Genomic DNA, 23,472 nt, shown 5'->3' with positions numbered 1-23,472 from the left:
CCGACAGCTCGAACACAGTGTCCCATTCCACCATGCCCGGCTCACGAGGCTGTGGGCCGAATTCAAGTGGTTTGTCGTTGGGCTACAATGGTTGTGGGGAGTCCCAGGTTCCATACAAATGTGAGCAAACATGGTTAACAATCATGGTTGGCCAGACAGTAGGCTAGACCGCATGAGTCCAGGCAAACGTGTGGCGGAACGACATCGGGTGCAAGCAACCCACGTAGTCTAACTACAGCCGCCCACACACGCTCGCCCAAATCCGAGAGTATAGCCTCAAGGCGGTCCTACCGACGAGACCACCTTAGCCTTCTTTGTTTCCTTGGCCAACCGCAGAGTTTGAGTGGCGGTCCACAACATGTCAACTGACAGAGATTTCGACAGGCAAGATCATCATGTTCTCATACATCAATCATATAATCCAGATACAACAATAAACAAGCTAACAATTCATAAGCAATGGTGCAAGTGTGTTGGGTGTGTTAGTGGGGAAGTTGCGCACTTCCTACAACTCATAGAAAAATTTCACGTGTGGTAAATAGGACATGCATGCAATAGGGCATCGATCTTATGAGCAATCAAACAAGTCATCAACAAGCAGTCATTAAATTCCAACAAGTCATATGAGAAACACAAATAACATCTTGTGAGGAAACCAAACAAACACACGATTTCATACGATTAAAGTAGGCATGCATCCCTAGGTTTTCTCTACACTCTCTAAACGCATCAACCAACAATCATAATCATTAAACTCATATGAAAATTGGTGCTAGGCCACCTAGGAGTAATAGTCCGCACCTATGGCTCGTTGGAGGCTCGGGAAACGCCCTAGGAAAGAGGGCTTTTGGGATGAACGGCCGGAATCCCTAAAGCAAGCTATTGCATGTTAGATTTCCAACCCAAATCCACAATACTACTTCGAATTTCAAGAAGGATGGAGGAACACTCACCTAGGCAACCCACGGAGAGTCGATGAGGTTAAGGAAATGAGTCTTCTCCTTACAAGAGTGGCAAAGAGATGAGAGGTTTGGCTTTCTTGGGGCCCACCTCGATCTAGGGTCCACCTTGGATCTCCTCCCTCTCTTTCTCTCTTCCTCTTTACTCCCCTTTACTCTCTTTCTCTCTTGGTGGTTGTAGCAAATGGGAGAGGGAGTTATGAGGGATTGAGTTTATTTCCTAGACTAGGCCCCTTTGGCCTTAAGTTCCCTCATATTCCCAAAATAGCCTATAAGGGATATTTTCGGGGTTGGCGTGGTCCTAATGCTCCCTTGGCCACCAAATTCGGTGGGTAGGTGCCTCATGGCCCGCCTAGGAACCGTGTAAAATTTGGGAATGAACGGATAGACGAAAGTGGGGTTTGAGTCAAAGGCTTTGATCTTTAAACGGCCCTGTGGGGTCCATTTTAGTGACTTAAGTAATTCTGGTGGTCCTCAGGCTATGAAACTTCTAGGATGGGTGCTTCACGGCCTGATGAAGGGCCTCGCAAAATTTGGGGACGATCGGACCAGGGGTTTGACCGCACGGGTCCGATTTGTGATCAACGGTGACCGGCCCACGATCGGGTCCCTGAGTTGGTGGACAGGCGCAGGAAAATCCATTAGGCCTCCACGGTAAATATGGAAGAGATCCAATGGTCGGATAACCTGAAATCTTGGTTCCATTTGCCAGCGCCAGATTGGTCCTGGCATAGTTGCGGTGCATTAAGTCAGTGCCAGATCCCACTTCTGAGCGTCTGCCGGGTCCGCGGTCCGCGATGGACCACAAGCCCAGTGAGCCCTATGACCCCCTAAGTTTCTAGATTTTTCTGACCTAGCCAGCACGGGCTGTTGCTCAGCGTAAACGGTCATCCGGCTTGGCGGCCCGCACTTGGTCTTGCCATGACCTGTCCGGTACAGGCAAATGGGCTAATCCTAGATTAATTAGCTCATTGCATCCCTGCCACGAATGTTTCAAACGCTCGGTCCTGTGGAAAAATCCTACGTGGACGCCCCAGGACACTGTACCGATTGGACGGGTTGTTACAATCTACCCCCCTTACAAATAAATTTCGTCCTCGAAATTTGTACCTGATCATATTGCTGAAGCAGGGTTGGGTAATGCTTGCGGACTTCTGCTTCCGTCTCCCAAGTGGCCTCTTCTTCATCGTGATGGGTCCATAGTACCTTGACCAACGGGATGACCTTGTTGCGTAGGACTTGCTCCTTCCTATCAAGTATTCGAGTGGGTCGAAGAATGTATGTGGCATTTTCCTTAAGTTCCACATGCTCCCACTTGATGATATGCGAAGGATCGGGGACGTACTTCTTCAACATTGATACGTGGAAGACGTTATGCACTCCGGCTAGAGGCGTGGGTAGGGCCAAGCGATAGGCAACCGCACCCACACGGTCCAAAATCTGGAATGACCCGATGAACTGTGGCGCAAGCTTTCCTTTCTTGCCAAAGCGCAAAACGCCCTTCATTGGGGAGATCTTGAGAAATACATGGTCCCCAGCTTCAAATTCCAAGTCCCTTCGCCTTGTGTCGGCATAGCTTTTCTGCTTTCTTTGAGCCGTTAAGAGGGGGCGCCGGATAATCCCAATCTTTTTGGTTGTGATCCGCACCAGATCCAGTCCTAGTAAACCCTTCTCGCCAATTTTCTCCCAACAATGCGGGGCTTGGCAGGGACACCCATACAAGGCCTCATAAGTCACCATACCGATGCTAGCTTGGAAGCTATTGTTGTAGGCGAACTCGGCATATGGGAGGCAATCGTCCCAACCCTCCTGGAAGTCTAGAACACAAGCATGCAACATGTCTTCCAAAATCTAGTTCATCCGTTCGGTTTGCCCATCTGTTTGTGGGTGGAAGGTGGTGTTAAACTTTAGTTTCACTCCCATAGCTTCTTGAATGCGGGTCCAAAAGATCGACATGAATCGAGTATCCCGGTCCGACACAATCTCCAATTTGACGCCATGGAGCCGCACTATCTCCTTGATATACAGCTTAGCCAAGTCGTCGGCGGAGCTAGAAGTCTTGATTGGCAGGAAGTGGGCGGATTTGGTTAACCTGTCCACAATCACCCATATCGAGTCGTGCCCCTTTCTAGTCTTGGGTAACCCGGCAATGAAGTCCATGGAGATGAAGTCCCACTTCTATTCTGCTATGGGCAGTAGGCCCGGTGGTCGGCGGTGTTCGGCCTTGACTTGTTGACAGGTGAGGCATCGGGATACATATTCCGCTATTTTCCTTTTCATGTTGTCCCACCAATATGTTCGCTTTAGATCCCGGTACATCTTTGTACTATCAGGATGCATCGCCAACTTGGAATTATGGGCGGCGTTTAGAACTTCTTCTCGTAGTCCCTGGAGGTTTGGAACACAAAGGCGGCCTCGGTACCGCAATCCCCCGTCGGTGCCGACTCTTCATTCAGACTTCTCATCATTCCTTGCCCCTTCCCTCATCTTCCTCAATAGCTCATCCCTCTCTTGGACTTCAATGATCTTACTGTCAATCATTGGTTGGGCTTGAATGTGGGCTATGAATTCATATGGTTCCTCCACCGTTAGCTTCATGTCGAAGTCCCGAACGAACTCCACCATGTCCCACTCTTTCACCATTAGCGGGGCCGCAAATTCAATCGTTTTCTTGCGACTCAAGGCGTCTGCCACCAAATTTGCCTTGCCATGATGATATGAGACCTCAAACTTGAAATCTTTCAACGTCTCCATCCAGCGACGCTGTCTCATATTTAGGTCCTTCTGGGTGAAGATGTATTTGAGGCTCTTATGATCAGAAAAGAGCTCAAACTCCTCACCATAGAGATAGTGCCTCCATATCTTCAATACGAACACCACCGCCGCAAGCTCGAGATTATGTGTAGGGTAGTTCTCCTCGTGCTTCTTTAACTGCCGAGACGCATACGCAATTGCCCTTTCTTTTTGCATGAGTACGCAACCCAATCCCACTTGAGAGGCGTCAGTATAGACGGTGTACTTGACCCCTTGTTCGGGTAGCACAAGTACAGGTGCCGACGTCAGCTTGTCCTTCAACTCTTGGAAAGCCACCTCCGCCTTTTCATTCCAGGTGAATTTGAGGTCCTTCCGAGTTAGCTGTGAAAGCGGCCGGGCTATTTTCGAGAAGTCTCTAATGAATCTGCGATAATAGCTTGCCAGACCAAGGAAGCTTCACACTTCCGTAACCGATTTCGGTTGCTTCCAACCTTGTACCGCCGCCACCTTGGCGAGATCCACAGATATCCCTTCCTTAGACACAACATGACCCAGAAATTTGACCTCCTCCTTCCAAAAGGCCCATTTCCTAAAATGCGCAAACAATCGATTCTTTTCCAAAGTTTCGAGGACGGCTCTTAAGTGTTCCCCATGCTCTTCGCGGCACTTCGAATAAATTAATATGTCGTCGATAAACACGATGACGAATCGGTATAAGAAGGGCCTAAGGACTCTGTTCATTAGGTCCATAAAGACCGATGGAGCATTGGTGAGTCCAAACGGCATAACCAGAAACTCGTAATGGCCAAAGCAGGTTCTGAAAGCCGTTTTCTGAATATCCTCGTCCCTAACTTGTAACTGATGGTACCCTGACTTTATATCGATCTTGGAGAAATATTGAGCATCCCTCAATTGGTCGAACAAATCGTCGATTCTAAGCAACGGATATTTGTTCCGAACCGTCATTTGGTTCAGCCTCCTGTAATCTACACATAGCCGCAAAGAGCCGTCCTTCTTCTTAACGAATAGGACTGGGGCTCCCCATGGCGACACGCTGGGTCTGATGAAGACCGACTCTAGTAAGTCGTCGATTTGAGTCCGCAATTCTTCCATCTCACATGGAGGCATGCGGTATGTAGGCAAAGAGATGGGCTTGGCTCCAGGGACTAGGTCGATCGTGAAGTCTATCTCACGTTGAGGTAGTAGTCCAGGTATATTTTTGAATACATCCCAAAAATCCTAGACCACGGGTGTGTCCGTTATCGAGGGCCCAGAATATCCATCCTCCAATGATGCATAACACGAAATCCTGCGTTCGTAGTTGACCTGTACCGGAAAAGTGAGGGAAGAGCCGTCATCCTCAAATATCTTTACTGTTTTGGCATCGCAATCGATCTCTGCTTTCATCATTGTCAACCAATTCATGCCCAGGATGACGTCGTAGTGGAAGATTTTGGTCACTATCAAGTCCACGTGGGCTACCTTGCATCCCAAGTCAATGGGGCAACTATAACATATCTTTGTCTCCTTTGCAAAAGTGTTGGCGGCCGCAATGATCTTTACCCCCACGAAGGGGCTAGGGCGTAGCCCCAAGTGCTTAATAGTCGCATGCAATATGAGGGAAGCAGTGGACCCGGTGTCCACTAAAAGGAATATGGGAGTACCTTGGATGTGGGCCGTCACCTCAAAGGCCGTAGGAGTGGGAATAGCCGCGTCTTGGCCCTCAACTGCTAGGGCATGCACCCGAGCCTGTTGTGGAAAATTTGGCCGTTGCATGGGCCGCTGTGGCGGTCTAACCTGAGGCGGTGGTGGACGTCAAAGCTGTTGATTTGGCCCCATTGCTTGCAGGGGCGGAATCTGTAAGGCCGGCTATGGAGGCCTAATGTTGCACTGCGGTGGAGTGAACCCGAGGTCTCTCATCCTCGTAAAACAGTAGGGCTCAGAATGTCCCGCCCTCCTGCAATAAGTACACATCTGTGCCGGACGCGTAGAATGGGCCGGTGAGGCGGCTAGTCGGGGTGGTGAGCTAAGACACGCCCTTTTTCCTGCAAAAGAAGAGGACGGTCCTTTCACCCTGTTTCGTGGCCCTAATTGTGAGCGGTTACGGGCAACCCGCTCCTCATCCTGCTCCGCCCTGATAGACATCTCGACAAGCTCGGCGTATGTCTGGATGTTGACGCAGCATATCTTGGAGCGAATACCACTTCGCAACCCTGCCGTGAATCGTCTCATCTTGACCGCTTCATTGGCGATCATTTCGAAAGCATAACGGGAGAGTTCAGTGAAGCGGTTCTCATATTGGGCCACGCTCATCCCCCCTTGTTGGAGGCGGAGAAATTCATTCTCTCTCTCGTGCTGATACGATTGAGGAATATACTTCTCCTTAAAGCGGGCTTCGAATGCTTTCCATGTCCATACATAGTCCTCGGGAATGGATCGGAAGACACTCTCCCACCACAGGTCCGCCTCCTTCTCAAAAAGATATGAGACAAGCTCTAAATTTTCTGCCTCAGAACAGTGAAGAGGCCGTAGCAACTTGGTGACTCGGTTGAGCCAATATTCTGCTTCCTCGGGGCGGTGGGTGCCTGCGAAGGTAGGCGGTCTGTACCGCTGGAACCGCTCAAATAGATTGCTCACGTTGCTTGCAGGTGCGGTTGGACCGAATTGTGCCGGTTGCGGCATACCCATGTTCTGGGCCATGGCCCCCATCATAGTGGCCATCATCTGCTGCTGTTGTTGCATATTCGCGACCATCATTTGTTGCTGTTGTTGCATGAGAAGCAACATCTGGTCTACTCGGTCCATGACTAGCGGCGGGGGGGGGGGGGGGGGGGGTATATAAGCCGTGGCCTGCGGCGGCTGGGCATTAGGGGCCGCCTCTTGGGTAGTACTACCCGTGTTCTGAGATCTGTTCCCGCCTAAGGGGCCTTGCGGATCGTCAGGGAAGAGGTCCCTTTCGATCAAACCTCCATGAGGAAGACGGACGTATCGTCCCTCCGGTCGAGGAGGCATTTCCTGTAAAACATCCTTAGACGGATTAGGTGCCGAAACATTTCTCCATCCTGATTATGCTTACAGATGCAAGGTCAATAGATAATCCATTCAAGCATAAAGGCGAACTCATACAAACATTTCCATAGCAATAAGAAATTTCCGAGGCAAATCCATACTTCACATTGATTTCAAAATGCCATTAATATGGCCAATTACATGTCGTAGCATGGATTACAAGCATTAGTACCATGACAAACGAAAAGTAAAAACAAGTAAGTCAAGCAAGAATCCTATCTATCTCTTAGTACCCGAGATTTGACCAAATCAGCTTAAAACAACCACGAGTTATGCGTACGGCTGCGGAGCTACTCGTCTGAGTCAGGCGATAGAGGGGGTGCTTCTTCCCCCTTGCTGCAGCAGATCAGGGCCTTTATGGCTCGATACATTTTCTTGTTCCACTTCTCTTGCTTCGCTTGGTTCTCTTCGATCTTGGCCATCCTAGCGTCGAGTGCGTCCAAACGTGCAAGCACGTCGAGAGCGACAGGCGGCTCCCTACTAATCTCCTCGATCTCGTCAGCTCCTTCGGCCCCTTCGGCTTCCTCCTCACCCTCATCTTCGTCTTCTTCTTCGTCACTCTCGTCGCCATCTTCCTCCCCTTCGTCTGCATCCCCGTACTTGTCGATGTGGGCCTGTTTCTGTTTGGGTCCTAACCCCATCGAGTTCAGCATCTTATCCCCCATAATCTCCGTGGGTACAGGATTTCCGTCCGACCCACCTATCCCATACTGCTCGGCTATGTGACAGGCCAAACGGCCAAAAGGGGGGGCTATATCCTTTTGTACCGCCCTTGCGGCCTTCACAATCTGGTAAAGCACGGTGCTAGGGGCGCACACTTTTGCTCCTCGACCCACCTGATACATGAACTCCACCATGTAGCGGGAGCACTCGGTGCGGTTCTTCAATCTCGGGTATATGTTAAAAGTCGCAATGCGGTGGAGTACCCGGTATTCCAGAGACAGGGATGTCGCGTACAAGCCGACCTCTCGCATCCAGGGAGCAATGCGACCGCACAAAAAGCGAGTCCGTTCATCGTGGGCTTCCCTCGATTCGAGGTTCGTCTCATCGACTTGCACCTCTCCCAGTGGTACTCCCAGTATTTCAGCAAAATCCTCGACTCCCAAGTGGACTTCCTTGCCCCGCACTATGATATCGAATCCAAGGGGCTCGAATTGAGGGTTTCTAATTCGCATATAAAACATCCTAGCCTGTCCCACGTCGGCTTGCCCGCTTACATAAAACATGGGACCCCAATCCTTCTCCATAAGTCAGTTGAGTAGGGGGTTATTACTTAACAGATGCTCCTCTACGGAGGCCTCGAAGGTGACTTGGCGCACGCGAAAATTTGCTAGGTCTTCTACAATCGCCTCATCCTTTTGGGAGTCGTTCTGCTTCTTGGATCGGATTTCCGAACTTGCCTTCTCCTTCCGATCGGCCTTCCTCTTACTACGTCGCTCTTGGCTCGGCCCCGCCTTCTCGGGAGCCGCCCTCTTCTTTCCCATGAGGGATAGGAATACCGGGATAGCAAGAAATGAGGCCATGGTGGCAAGGAACGCCATCCTACTCGGTTGCTAGCTAGCGGGTCCTTTGAAAGGGGTTAAAGCTTGGGTTGGGTATGGATTTTGAGATGGGTGTTGGAAAGGGCTTGAGAATGAAGCTTGGAAAAGAGTTTAGGGTTTGGGTTTGGAAGAAAGTGGAGGTGGGTGATGGAGGGTAGGGGTTATGAGAAGGGGGGTTGGAAATGCACCTTGAGATGGGTTTGGAGCTTCTCTTATGGATGGGTCCTTGAAAATGGTGGAGTGGAGTTTGGAGAATGGGGTTGGGGAAGAAGGATAGGAGAGGAGGAAGAGAAAATGGGTTGAGGGAAGGTAGCTCTTGTTGGAGAAAAAAAAAGGGAAAAAAGGATGGGGTTAAGGGATTTGAGAGATATGGATGGCTCCCTTTGAGGTTTGGAAGGAAAGGTTCTTTCTTGGAGAGGTTTGGAGTGGGATGAGGGAGAGTGGGGTGGTGATTTTTGCAAGGGCCAACCGTGTGACCCATCCCCATTTCGAATTTAAGGTGGGCCAACAAGAGGTGGTCGGGCGGGGGCCACGCGGGCGGTCGGCGGGGGCCACGCGGCTCGCTGTGTAAACCGGCGGGGGCCACGCGCACGTTCGGCGGGGGCCACGCGGGCCACTGCGTAATCCGGCGGGGGCCACGCGCACGATCGGCGGGGGCCACGCGGCGATCGGCGGGGGCCACGCGGCCCGCTGTGTAAACCGGTGGGGGCCACGTGCACGATCGGCGGGGGCCACGCGGGCCACTGTGTAATCCGGCGGGGGCCACGCCACTTGCAGATCCCGCTTCCCCTGTCGCTTCCCGGCGTCGGAAATACCTCCTCGACGAGTACCATATATGATTTTGGGGTAGGAGAAGCCAATCGACACAACGGGCCTAGTGCCTTCGCGAGAATCCCCCTAGTTTGGGCCGAAATCTTCCCCCCCTTTTTTTTTTACAACTCTCTACTTTTGGCAATCTATCAGGACCTAAATAATTTTATTTTTTTTTTCGGTCTTGGATTCGCTCCCCGACCGTTAAATTCTTAGGCCTGCGGTTTGCATTCCGTCGATAAGCCAGCGCACCGCAGGACCTCCGGACACGGCTCCCCACATCTCCCTTTGCCCTCACTCCCCGACCTCAACTTGTTGAGGGATCCATGTTCCCCCTACGATCACTCGTTCAACGGCTTAGGGTGACTCCTAGCGTTATACGCCCCTATTGCGCTAACTAACGAGTACCCTCTCAATTCAGCGGACGCGTCGTGAGTTTCATGACCCATGGCCCAACTAATCCCAAACGATGCTCTGATACCAACTTGTAATGCCCTGGAATTCGGGGGTCGCGCATCTGCTCGACTCCCGAGTTCCCGAGAGTCACCATAAACAATTTTACATATTTATGCATTTGAGCTGTTAGGGTTTCACAGTCGGAAATACTCTGAACATGGAATATGAACGCACAAGTCTGCTGAGACGAAAGAGGCCGGTATATATATATATACAAGTCCAAAAAGAAAGGGGGCGCACCAAGGCGTTGCCCAAACAAACAACAAAAAGAATATACTGTCCAAAAGAATGAGACTGAGCCCATTGCTCAGCCGTCCGATCTCGCCCTTCAAGCAGGCGGCGAACCCTCCATCAGCTGGAAGTATGACAGCTCCAACTCCTCGTCCAGGCTCGCCTCGCTAGGCTCCTCCAGTCCTGAGTCACCTGCATCTATGAAAAGGTCTGGTTGGTGTTTTAAAACACTGTCCCAGAGTGGGAATGAGTGATCAACTCAGCGGGTGCTATTAGCCATAAGTTATAACAAGCATCAATTGTAATAAGAATTTAATGAAAAGCGATCAATCATCAGCATCTATCTAGTCTTGTTAATACGCATGCATGCAGGATGATATAGTGTATGCCCTCGCCCAACACTCCCTCGTGCAACGCCATCTAACGATCGCCAATGCCAACACTCCCTCAGTGCGACCTCGACTGCCGAGTCGCCAACCTAACTAATGCGATGCGATGCGGTCGTGTTAGCCGAGTTATTAGTTAGGTTCATTCATCCAGCAGATTTGGGAATCTAGTACACCCCATCTATTAATGCCCTAAACTGGTTGCGAGACCAAGACCCCCCCAATGCGTGAGGCCAAGGCCCCGCGGTCCGTGATCCCGTCGGGTTCCTCATCCCCGACTTCAAGCACATGAGGAGTGCCAAAAGAAAGGGATCGCTTGCAGTCACTACGGCGAGGCGCGGTACCCGAGCATAGGCCGAGCCCGGACACAGTGTCCCATTCCACCATGCCCGGCTCACGAGACTGTGGACCGAATTCAAGTGGTTTGTCGTTGGGCTACAGTGGTTGTGAGGAGTCTCAGGTTCCATACAAATGTGAGCAAACAGGGTTAACAATCATGGTTGGCCAGACAGGAGGCTAGACCGCATGAGTCCAGGCAAACGTGTGGCGGAACGACATCTGGTGCAAGCAACCCACGTAGTCTAACTACAGCCGCCCACACACGCTCGCCCAAATCCGAGAGTATAGCCTCAAGGCGGTCCTACCGACGAGACCACCTTAGCCTTCTTTGTTTCCTTGGCCAACCGCAGAGTTTGAGTGGCGGTCGACAACATATCGACTGACAGAGATTTCGACAGGCAAGATCATCATGTTCTCATACATCAATCATATAATCCAGATACAACAATAAACAAGCTAACAATTCATAAGCAATGGTGCAAGTGTGTTGGGTGTGTTGGTGGGGAAGTTGCGCACTTCCTACAACTCATGGAAAAATTTCACATGTGGTAAATAGGACATGCATGCAATAGGGCATCGATCTTATGAGCGATCAAACAAGTCATCAACAAGCAGTCATTAAATTCCAACAAGTCCTATGAGAAATACAAATAACATCTTGTGAGAAAACCAAACAAACACACGATTTCATACGATTAAAGTAGGCATGCATCCCTAGGTTTTCTCTACACACTCTAATGCATCAACCAACAATCATAATCATTAAACTCTTATGAAAATTGGTGCTAGGCCACCTAGGAGTAATAGTCCGCACCTATGGCTCGTTGGAGGCTCGGGAAACGCCCTAGGAAAAAGGGCTTTCGGGGTGAACGGCCGGAATCCCTAAAGCAAGCTATTGCATGTTAGATTTCCAACCCAAATCCACAATACTACTTCGAATTTCAAGAAGGGTGGAGGAACACTCACCTAGGCAACCCACGGAGGGTCCTTGAGGTTAAGGAAAGGAGTCTTCTCCTTGCAAGAGTGGCAAAGAGATGGAAGGTTTGGCTCTCTTGGGGCCTACCTTGATCTAGGGTCCGCCTTGATCTCCTCCTTCTCTCTCTCTCTCTTCTCCTCTTTACTCCCCTTTACTCTCTTTCTCTCTTGGTGGTTGTAACAAATGAGAGAGAGAGAGTTATGAGGGATTGGGTTTATTTCCTAGACTTGGCCCCTTTGGCCTTAAGTTCCCTCATATTCCCAAAATAGCCTACAAGGGACATTTTCGGGGTTCGCGTGGCCCTAATGCTCCTTTGGCCTCCAAATTCGATGGGTAGGTGCCTCATGGCCCCTCTAGGGCCCACGTAGAATTTGGGAATAAACGGATAGACGAAAGTGGGGTTTGAGTCAAAAGCTTTGATCTTTAAACGGCCCGGTGGAGTCCATTTTAGTGATTTGAGTAAACCTGGTGGTCTTTAGGCTATGAAATTTCTAGGATGGGTGCTTCATGGCCTGATGAAGGGCCACACAAAATTTGGGGACGATCGGACCAGGGGTTTGACCGCACGGGTCCGATTTGTGATCGACGGTGGCCGGCCCACGATCGGGTCCCAGAGTTGGTGGACAGGTGCAGGAAAATCCATTAGGCCTCCACGGTAAATATGGAAGAGATCCAATGGTCGGATAACCTGGAATTCTTGGTTCCATTGGCCAGCGCCAGATTGGTCCTGGTATAGTTGCGGTGCATTAAGTTAGTGCCAGATCCCACTTCTGAGCGTCTGCCGGGTCTGCGGTCCGCGATGGACCACAAGCCCAGTGAGTCCTATGATCTCCTAAATTTCTAGACTTTTCTGACCTTCCGGCGTCCCGACATAGCCCGGATGGACTGTAGCTCATTGTAAATGGTCATCCGGCTTGGCGGCCTGCACTTGGTCTTGCCATGGCCTATCCGGTACAGGCAAATGGGCTAATCCTAGATTAATTAGCTCATGGCATCCTTGCCACGAATGTTTCAAACGTTCGGTCCTGCGATAAAATCCTACGTGGACGCCTCAGGACACTGTACCGATTGGACGGGATGTTACAGTGGGACCTACCTTGATGTGGACCAGTCATGATGTGGGGTCCCCACCTTTAATATGGGTCGTTCATAATACGGGCCCACTTAGATTCTCTATGGATGGTTAAAGGCCCACCATAGACCCTAGGCCGTTTATTTGAGGCTAAATATGGATGTATGTGAAGCCTAGCTCAACGTATGTTGGTCCAGGCCATTCAAGCCTTGGATCGCCCGATCATGGGAGCATTCTCTGCTTTGGGTTGCTACTGGACTCACAATCCAGTAGCAGGTCCACTTGATCTTTTCATGATATAAACACACTCTCCATCTAGTGGGGTTCCCTAGTGAGTGTAGTTGTCCTTCATGAGATTATTTCCACATAGTTAACAAATTTCTAGACCTTAATAGGCCCAGGAAGTCAAACGGGCCAAAAGTTTATTAAAGGGCCTTAAATGTATAATTTTATGGTTAAAACTTTATTTAGCTGTGGGGCCCACCATATTGAGAACTTGTGTTTGTGTTACATGCTTATGTTTTCTTATAATCTTTGGGCTTAATTAGTGCATTCTTCTGTGTCACCTTCTGTGATCACATGAGGACCCCATCTTAGATCAGATTTTTGGGGGCATCCCATGGGCCCAGAGTGGGTTGGGATATCTCAGCTTGGCCCAACCATATATTGGGCCAATTTTCACCATTTTGATGGACTTGTGGGCTGAGATAAGGATAGTATTGAGCCCTTGGTTGCCCACTTAAATTGCTAGTTATTAGGCTAATGTAGTTGGGCCCATTTCATCCAAATTGGGCCGATGTAGTGGGGCCCATATATTGTGTACGCGGGCTGCCCACTAAGTCCAACTTAATGCATGGATTCTATGGCCATTGGGAATTGGGCCTTAGGCCTTAATTCCCCTCTTAGAGCCCATATTGTTAAAAGTGGTATTATATCTTTTTATGGCCTATTATGAGGAATATATGTATGTGGCTACATTTATTTTTATCTTAAATATAGGCCTTGGGCCATCTATCCATATAGCTCATGGTTGATATGCCTTTTTGGAGAATGGTGATTAAATGTCCCCATTATGGACCCCTCTAGGCCCGGTTATATTTAAGAGTGATTGGATAATCATCTTAGACTCTTGCTAGGCTCATTTCTATATTACTTAGACCCATAGCTTGTATACTTAATCTCGTGGGCTACCCCAGGTGAATGGGCCCCCACTAGAAGTTGGATTCCTTAAGGATATTGTCTAAGTACCTAATCTTGGTTCCTTCTTGGATAGGAGGAATGTAATATACATTGTATATCACTATATAGTGTGATTAAATTCATCCTTATGACCCATGTACATCATTGTATGCCTGGTTGACACTATGTGTGTGTAGTCATATTGTGTCATTGGGCATTACATATTACCTTCTCCGAGAGATGTAGTATTCCCCCTTGAACACGTTGGATGCTTAGAATAGATGTATGGTTGATTGTGTGATTCATGCATCTAGTATTGCATAACATATGAGCATTATCGCACTTACTTCATTAGGGCTGTAGCCTCCATAGATACATCGTGGATGGCTATGTTTGGACACATGAAATGTTACTTGAGCATACCAGGTGATAGAATGCCCATGGGTGAAATTTTTAAAACTTGTACTAAGGATCTTCTCCAACGCCGTGACCGAGTGAAATATATGAGCGCACGAGGGCCTTATATCATTAGGTCGTGACTCCCACTGTCGTGTAGTTGGTTGGATAGGGGTGTAGCCTTACTCGCCTGACGTAAGGAGGCATTATTAGGCTGAGTCTGACCAGCTCAAAAATGGGTCTGCTACTGTCAGGCCTTGCTGGTGATTGGCTATCCACAGGCAGGTAGTGAGGTCTCTTACGCTCGTTTAACTGTGCAGGGTCTGTAGAGCGTCAGTCATCCAGCAGTGTAATGGACCCCGATGATTTCCTTATGATGAAAATGTACTTGATATGTGGATTAGATATGAGCACTGGCATTACTTTGTATTGCATTTGCATCGGTTGTATAAGCCTCATCTTGCATAGTATTCATGTTAAGCCTTGGCATGGTGCCCAGTACTCATTGCATTATAGTACGTATTACATTACAGTACTCATTGCATTATATAGCATTGGTATGACTTTTACATTATTGTACTGCCTTAGTATAGCTTCTTGCATTCATGACAGCCCTGGAAAGGCTAGTGGTGTTGGCTTTGATCATGTTTCCTTCTTGTATCCCCTATTATTCTTATGTGCACTATTGTCACACACCTTTACCACCCTCTAAGCTTCTATAAGCTTATGCACGATTGATGCATGCAAGAGATCCTAGACAGGCGTTGTAGCGGCAAAGCTTAGATTAGAATTAAGCTTGAGGACCCCGGTGTTGTAGACTTTTTCTCTCCTTCTTCTATTATCTTATGTATGTCCTTTGGACGTTATGAAAACTTGTAAAAGTTCAAATTCATAGTGGATTTTGTGATGTGTGCTTTTGTTATTCTCAAATATACTTGCTGTGATCTTGGGTATGCTCATATTGGAAATGATTATACTGTTATGGAAATCCTCTTTATAGTATCCCAAGATCGGAACCTGCCTCAGGAGCCGAGAATGGGGTACAAAGGAGGCCTTTGCGGCCAGAACCGGCTATTAGGTTTCTTATGAGTCTGTTACCCAGTCTGGGACGTGATATTAAGCTGAAGCCTTGAGTAGTAATATTAACTGGATAATGCATCTTGAAGAGACAAAACCCACCTCTCGACTAGGGGATAGATGCACTGGTAGCTACCAAGGTCTTTGCACCACCTTAAGCACTGGTCAACTCGTAGAGAACCATGCAACATCTTGGGCAGCCAAGCCATGCGCACTCCTACACCTCGGGAACTGTCATGCCCGCCGACTCCGACTTGCTCCACCATGATGTATTTGTTCCATCCTCTCCGTCCATCCATTTTTTCTCGTTCATTTTATGGATTAATCCAAAAATGAGGCATATCTAAATCTCGTGGAGCACACCACAGAAAACAATAGTGATTAAGCGCTCACCATTAAAAACTTCTTAGGACCCACGTAATGTTTATTTGACATCAAACCTGTTGATTGTATGAGTGTGGGGGACTGGCCTTCTCAGTGGGCCCATCAATTTATTGTCATGGATCCTTGACAAACATCTAAGTGGACCACAGTCTCGGATCAATATGGTATTTGTGTGCTCCCTTCATCCAAGTACTTATAACCTTATGATCATGATGGATGACTGATAAACATCATGGTGGAGCCCATTATTAATAGATCTTGTCCAAGCCTTGAATTGAAGCCAATAATAGTGTTTTCTGGATCATCCAAACCATCGGGCTATTAGGATGGCATAAAAAATCTCTTTTATGGAATTCATTTCTTGTCAACCCTAAAGAATTCATTTCTTAGTTGTACTGTCTAATTTTATGTAAGCATCAATAGGCTAAAATTGTTCTAGCCAATAACATTGGGAACAGAATAAAGTTTCTAGTGGACTCATCCTACTTTTAGAGTCAAGTCTCCATCACTTCATAATAGGATAGGGTTTCAATCTAAGTTTCAATTAACTTATGCCTTTTCGACAAAATTTTATCTTTAGAATCAAGTCTTGTTTTCCATTAGGTGTTGCGAGATTCCAAGAAAGGCCCTATATTGGATTAGTTTTATCCCAAAATATATAGTTTAGTCTCTTCTTTTGTCGTGAGCATCAAGATTCTAATGAATGCAGCTACTAAATAAATGCGTTTAGACTCGTATTTCACTTTTAGAGTCAAATCTCTTTTTTGTTGCATGTTTCCAAATTCTAATGAGTTGGGGGATAAAAATAGACCCAAATAATTCATTGATCTGTTTATGCTTATCGGGCCAAAATATATCTAAAGTTTTTTATTTTGCACAACACAGACTTAAGTGAGGCATTAAATTAAGGCTAACAACAAGCCAATGACTTTGGTCAACCCATTAGCCAGCCAACAATATCTACTTCTATCTTCAGCCTAAGTGAACTTAATGATATGTGATTTACTTTTATCCCGAAAGCATACTAAAGGAGCAGATTCTACGCAACAAGGTCATCCCATTGGTCAAGGTACTATGAACCTATCATGATGAAGAAGAAGCCACTTGGGAGACAGAAGCGGAAGTCCGTAAGCATTACCCAAGTCTGCTTCAGCAATACGACTAGGTACAAATTTCAAGGATGAAATTTATTTATAAGGGGGTAGATTGTAACGTCCCGTCCAACCAGCACAGTGTCATGGGGCATCCACGTAGGATTTTTCGCAGGACCATTCGGTTAAACCACTCATGGTGGGGTACCATGAGTTAAATTAACCTAGGATTAGCCCATTAGAGTAGACCAGACAGGTCATGATAAGGCCTAGTGCGGGCCGCTAAGCCAGATGACCAGATACGCTTAGCATCAGCCTGTACGGGCTATACCGCGACGCAGGAAGGTTGAAAAATTATAAAAATTTAGGGAACTATAGATCTCACTGGGCTTGTGGTCCAACGCAGACCACGGACTCATTAGACACCCAAAAATTAATTTTTCATGCCATTCCAACAACACTTGTCAACCCACCCAAGGCTAGAGTTGAAATCTGGCACTGGTAAATGAAACTGAGACTTCGGGCTTTTCAACTGTCGGATTTTCTTCTAAATTTTCGGTGAACGTTTAATGTACTGTCCTTCGCCCATCCACAAAATCTAGGACCCGATCGTGGTACGGTGACCGTTGATCACAAATCGGACCCGTGCGACCAAACCCCATATCCGATCGTTCTCAAATTTTGCATGGCCCTTCATCGGGCCATGGAGCACCTATCCTATAAGTTTCATGGCCAGAGGGCCACCAGAACTGCTCTAATCCCCGGAATGGACCCCACAGGGCCATTTAAAGATCGGAACCGTTTACTCAAACCCCATAACCGTTCGTCCGTTTATTCCCAAATTTTATATGGCCCTTCTTTGGCCATAAGGCACCTACCCACCAAATTTGGTGGCCAAGGGAGTGTTAGGGCCGCCCCAACACCATAGGGAGTCCTAGAGGACTATTTTGGAAAATTACGGAAACTTAAGGCCAAGGGGCCCAAGTCTAGAAAATAAATCCCTAACCCTTATCTCATAACTCCCACTACAACTACCATTACCAAGGGAGTAAAGAGAGAGCAAAGAGGAGAAAGAGAGAGTGAAGGAGAGCTAAGGTGGACCTTAGATCGAGGTGGGGCCCAAGGAAATCAACCCTTTCCACTCCCTATCCTTTCTCCAAGGAAAACTCTACACCATAACCTCAACAATTGTCCGTGGGTTATATAGGTAAGATCCTTCACCCCTTCTTCTTGAAATTCCATGTATTAAGAAGAGATTGTCATGGAATGCTAACATGCGAATAGTTGCTTTAGGGATTCCGGCCATTTAACTCCAAAGCTCTCATTCCTAGGTCGTTCCCAAGCCTTCAACAAATCCAAAGGTGCGGACTATTGTTCTTAGGTGGCCTAGCACCAATTTTAATACGAGCTTAATGATTTTGATTGCTTGGATGCTATATTTGAAATTCTAGAAAAAACCTAGGAATCATATGTTTATTGGAATGGTATTGATGTGCATGCTTAGCTCTCAAATTTGGTGTTGATCTTGCCTCTTACATGATATTATGTATGAATGATAGTATGTGCATGTTTTCTTGATTTTCTTTGCCTCATATGTGGTGCTTCATTGTGTATATGCTTTATTACCCTTGTGCTCATAATTTCTTAAGATGGAGGAAGTGCTTAACTTCCTCACAAACCCACACACTCACACACACCTTATTTCTTGTTAATGTTTGCTTGCTTGGTAGGAGTATTAGTTTTGTATGGTTGAGATGCATGAGAACATGATATTGATGTGTTAGATGATAACCTGGATAGTTGGCAGGGTATAGATCACCTCACACTCTTGGGTTGGTCAAGAACATGAGAAGAGACGGTAGTCCCATCGGTAGGACTATGCTAGGGTTGGATCCATGGGTTTGGGCGGGTGTGTTCGAGTGGCTGTAGTTCAACTACATGGGGTCCCCTGTGCCCAATGTCACTCATCTCCAGCTCACCTGACTCGTGCGGTCTAGCCTATTGTCTGACCAACCTTGTTTGTTAACCCTGTTGCTCACATATGTACGGAACCTGGGACACCCTACAACCGTAAGTGGCCTACCAATAACCGATTGCAACTGGTCCACAGCCTCGTGAGCCGGGCATGGTGGAATGGGACACTATGACCGAGCTGTCGGCCTGCGCTGGGGGGTTGCGCCTCCCTGTAGTGACCGCGAGCGATCCCTTTTTCTCGGGCATGGTGAAATGGGACACTATGATCATGTGCTTGAAGTCAAGGATGAGGAACCCGATGGGATCACGGACTACAGGGTCTCGGCCCCACGCGTTGGGAGTTCTTGGCCTCACAACCAGTTTAGGGCATTGATTCGTGGGGTGTATTAGATTTTCCAACCTACTGGATGAATGGACTTAACTAATAACTCAGCTAACATGATCACATTGCATCGCATTAGTTAGGGTGACGCCTCGGAAGTCGAGGTCGCTCTGAGGGAGTGTGGTCATACGCAATCGTTAGATGGAATCGCTCGAGGGAGCGTTGTGGCGAGGGCATGCATCATATCACCCCGCATACATACATTTTAATAAGTATTGCTGGGTGTTGATGATTAGCTACTTTTCATTAAGTTCGTATTATAATTGATGCCTATTATAACTTGAGATTAATAGCACCCACTGAGTTGATCACTCACTCCCACTCTGGGACGGTGTTTTAAAACACCAACTAGACCCGTTCATAGATGCAGGTGACTCGAGGCTTGAGGAGCTTGGTGAGGTGAGCTTCGAGGAGGAGGACGAGCTGTTGTACTTCCAGTTGATGGACGGTTCCCCACCAGCTTGAGAGACGGGATTGGATCGCTGAGAAGGGGGGCTCTGTTCTATTATTTTTAGACTTATTATTCTTTTTCGATTTTGTTGGGTGACACCATGTGCGACCCTCTCATTCTTTTGGTCATGTATATAAAAATATGTTTAATCTCTTTCATTTCAGTAGACTTGTGTGATTATGCTTCATGTTCAAGGGAATTCCAGGCTACGCAACTAAACCGGATTAAATGCATATTAATGAAAATCGGTTATAAGTGACTCTCGGATATACATGACCCCCGATTTTCAGGGCGCTACAAGTTAGTATCAGAGCATGATTTGGAATTAATTGGGTCATGGGTCATGAACCCACTAACGCGCCCGCTGACTTGAGAGGATACGCCATAGAAAATGCAACAGAGACTTAGGACGCTAGGAGCTAGTCTCGGACCTTGAACCGGCAATCTTAGATGGATAGTAAGGCTTACTAGGAAGTAGGATTTAGGTAGTGGGAGGAAGCAGCGATACGAGAAAGGGGATCTGGGAGTCGTGCAGGACCTCAGCCCATCGGTAGAAAGGAGCTGGAAATTGAAGAATTTGAAGGTCGAATTGGGTCATGGGTCATGAACCCACTAACGCGCCCGCTGACTTGAGAGGATACGCCATAGAAAATGCAACAGAGACTTAAGAGTGAGCGAGACTTTACCAAAAATAGTAGAGCGGGAGGAAAATGGAATTTTGGCCCCTAACTGGGAAGGATCTCACAAAACAGATAGGCCCATTGCGTAGCTCAGCTTCTCCTACTCCAAATTCATATGTGGTACTTTTTCAGGGGCCTCACCGGCACCCGAGAAATCAGAAAATAGGCATCGCAACGGCCAGCTGGCGTCGCCATGCCCAAACCTCCAGCCGGCGTCGCCACGCCCGGGGCGTAAAACGGGATCTCCCTCCTCCCCTTCAACTTAAAAACGTGTGGGGCCCATTTCTTTTGCAAATAAGACTCAAGGGACCTCATTTCCTCCCATCTCTCTTCACTCCATTGCCTCAAAACCCTTGGAAAGTCTCTCCCCTTCCATTTCTCTAAATCTAAACCCCAACTCTATCATTTCCTTCTTCCACACTATTCATCTTCTTAACCCCTCTCAACCCATTTTCCCCAATATCTTCTTGGCAACCCATTTTCAACCATTCTAAACCCCCCTTTCTCCAAGCATTCCTCAAATCCCTAACCTTCAACAACCTCCCATCATCTCTCCCCCATTATAACCCTCTCAACAAACTCATTTTCCTCCCATTTTTCATTGTCATCTCCCTAACCCATCTCCACTCTCTCATTTCCGAAACATATCCATTTTCATTTCAAAATCCCATCCACAATACCCAACAACAACCATCCCCAAACCAAATCTTCAAATCCATCTTCCCAACCTCCATTTCCAACCCCAATCTAAGGACGCATTTCCTTTTTTAAGAGAAATGACATTTCTTGCCACCTTGGTCTCCATCTTATCCATCCTGATGATCCTATCACTCATGGAAAGAAAAGACCGCCAACCGACGAACCGGGACCGAGTCGAGAAAAGCGAAGCAAGCAAAGGGCCGATCCAAAGGGGAAAGCGGTCACAGAAGTCCGATCCAAGCGTCGCAACGATTCCCAAGGGAGGTACGAAACCCTAGCCTCCCAACCACCTGTAAAAGATATGAGGAACTTCCTAGTTCACCGCATCGCTTTCGAGGCCTCCGTGGAGGAGCATCTGTTCGACGAGTTTGCCATACTTGGTCGGCTTATGAAGAAAGACTAGGGTTCAATGTCCTACGGGAATTACCAGGTGGATGTAGGGCAAGCTAGGGCCTTCTATGTGCGGATCAGAAACCCCCAATTCGAGCCCCTGGGCTTTGATCTGGTCGTAGGAAACGAGAGAGTTCCGTTCGGGGTGATGGATATTGCCGACATACTTGGAGTGCCTGTGGGCAAGGTACAGATCGATGAAGGAAACTTGGATTCGAGCCAGGCGCGCGGTGAGTGGACCCATTTCTTGTGTGGTCGAGTCGCCCAGTGGAAGCGAGGGGAGCAAGGGCAGGGTCTAAGCTCGACCAAATTTACCCCAGAGTATCGGGTGCTTCATCGTATTTGCACCCACAATGTGTACCCAAGACTGGAAAATCGTTCCGAGTATTCCCGCTATATGGTGGAGTTTATATATCAGGTGGGGCAGGGAGCAGATGTATGCCTCCCCAGTGTGGTACTTCACCAGATTATGTGGGCTGCAAGGAACACGAGGAAGAGTGCATGCCTTCCATTTGGCCACCTAGTCTATCAATTGGCCAAACAATATGGAGTGCATGGATCAGATGGAAATCCCGTACCGAAAGAGCTGTTGGGTGATGAGTTATTAAACAAGATGAAGATAGGATCCAAGTAGCGACAGGCCCACATCGATCAATATGGAGATCCCGTCAAAGAAGAAGAGGATAACGACGAAAGCGATGAGGATGAGGAGGAAGCTAAAGAGGCGAAGAGAGCGGACGAGATCGAAGAAGCTAGCAGGGAGCCCCTTACCATCCCAGATATACGTGAGCGCTTTAATGCTCTCCAGGCCGATGTAGTAGAAATCAAAGAGAGCCAAGCAAAGATCATGGAAAACCAAGCAAAGCAGGAGAAGTGTAACAAGAAGATGTATCGGGCTATAAAGGCCCTGATTTGCTGTAGCAAGGGGGAAGAAGCACTGCCACTTTCGCCCGACTCGGACGAGTAGCGGCACCACCTTATTGATGATTAGTAGTTTGCTTTAAGTTGTTTAGGTCTAAGTCTCATGTATTGGAAGATGGTTAGGACCTTTGCTTAATTAGCTTGAATTTTCTTTGCTTTTAGCCTATCTAGTTATGCTTGAAATTCATGCTGTAACATGTAACTGGCTATGTTAATGACATTTTGAAAGCAATGTGAATGTATGGATTGCCTTGCAAATTCCTTATCGCCATGAGAATGCTTGTATGTGAAGTTGCCTATGTCTACAAATAGAATACAGATATGGATCTTGTATATGTACACATGACCTTGGTATGAACAATGTTATAGTACCTAACCTATCCTGGGACGTTCTTCCAGGAAATCCCTCCACGACCGGAGGGTCAATACGTCCACCTACCTCATGGCGGCTTGGTCGGGAGGGACCAACTCCCCGACAATCAACAAGGCCCCCAAAGGGGGAACGGTTCCCAGAATACGGGAAACACTACCCAAGAGGCGGCCCTGAGTGCTCTGCCACCGCAAGCCGCGACATCCGTACCTCCTACGCCATAGGTTATGGATCGCGTGGACCAGATGTTACTTCTCATGCAACAACAACAACAGATGATGGTTACTAATATGCAACAACAACAGCAAATGATGGCCACTATGATGGGAGTCATGGCCCAGAACATGGGTATGCTGCAACCGGTGCAACCCGGCTTAACCGCGCCCGCAAACAACGTAAGTAATCTGTTTGAGCGGTTCCAACTGTATAGGTTGCCTACTTTTGCCGGCACCCACCGCCCCAAGGAAGCGGAGTACTGGCTCAATCGAGTCACTAAACTACTTAGGCCTCTCCATTGTACCGAGGCGGAGAATGTTGAACTCCTTTCCTACCTCTTTGAGAAGGAGGCAGACTTATGGTGGGAAAGCATTTTCTGCTCTATTTTCGAGAACCACGTGTGGACGTGGGAGGGGTTTGAGAGCCGTTTCAATGAGAAATACTTCCCTCAGACATATTAGCATGAGAGGGAAAACGAATTCCTCCACCTCCAGCAAGGGGGAATGACCGTAGCGCAGTACGAGAACCGGTTCATCGAGTTATCACGCTACGCATCCGAAATGATCGCCAACGAGGTGCTTAAGATGAGGCGATTCACGGTGGGATTAAGGAGCAGTATCTGCTCAAAGATGTATTGTGCCAGCATCAGAACATATGCCGAGCTCGTTG

General features: G+C 47.9%; 1 protein-coding gene across 1 annotated transcript; it reads right to left on the bottom strand.

Annotated features, from left to right (window-relative positions):
• Window positions 1-3,407: 3,407 nt before the first annotated feature.
• Window positions 3,408-3,929, bottom strand: LOC131226983 (uncharacterized). Its single transcript, XM_058222672.1, has 2 exons — window positions 3,800-3,929; window positions 3,408-3,646 (listed from the first exon to the last, which is right to left on the bottom strand). Exons 1-2 carry the CDS (start codon window positions 3,927-3,929, stop codon window positions 3,408-3,410), a joined length of 369 nt encoding a protein of 122 aa, XP_058078655.1.
• Window positions 3,930-23,472: the final 19,543 nt, after the last annotated feature.

The sequence above is a fragment of the Magnolia sinica genome, chromosome 15 (assembly GCF_029962835.1).
Source record: "Magnolia sinica isolate HGM2019 chromosome 15, MsV1, whole genome shotgun sequence".
In the NCBI taxonomy this organism is placed as follows: Eukaryota; Viridiplantae; Streptophyta; class Magnoliopsida; order Magnoliales; family Magnoliaceae; genus Magnolia; species Magnolia sinica.
The sequence above is the reverse complement of the archived record's forward strand: the minus strand, read 5'-3'. Positions and strand labels throughout refer to the sequence as shown.

Bases quoted from the DNA above. Each gene is read 5' to 3' on its own strand.
- LOC131226983 (XM_058222672.1), bottom strand. From the start codon at position 3,929: ATGCAAAAAGAAAGGGCAATTGCGTATGCGTCTCGGCAGTTAAAGAAG. The intron at 3,647-3,799 runs GTGAGGAGTTTG...ATTTGGTGGCAG, and splicing joins ATGGAGGCACTATCTCTATG to ACGCCTTGAGTCGCAAGAAA.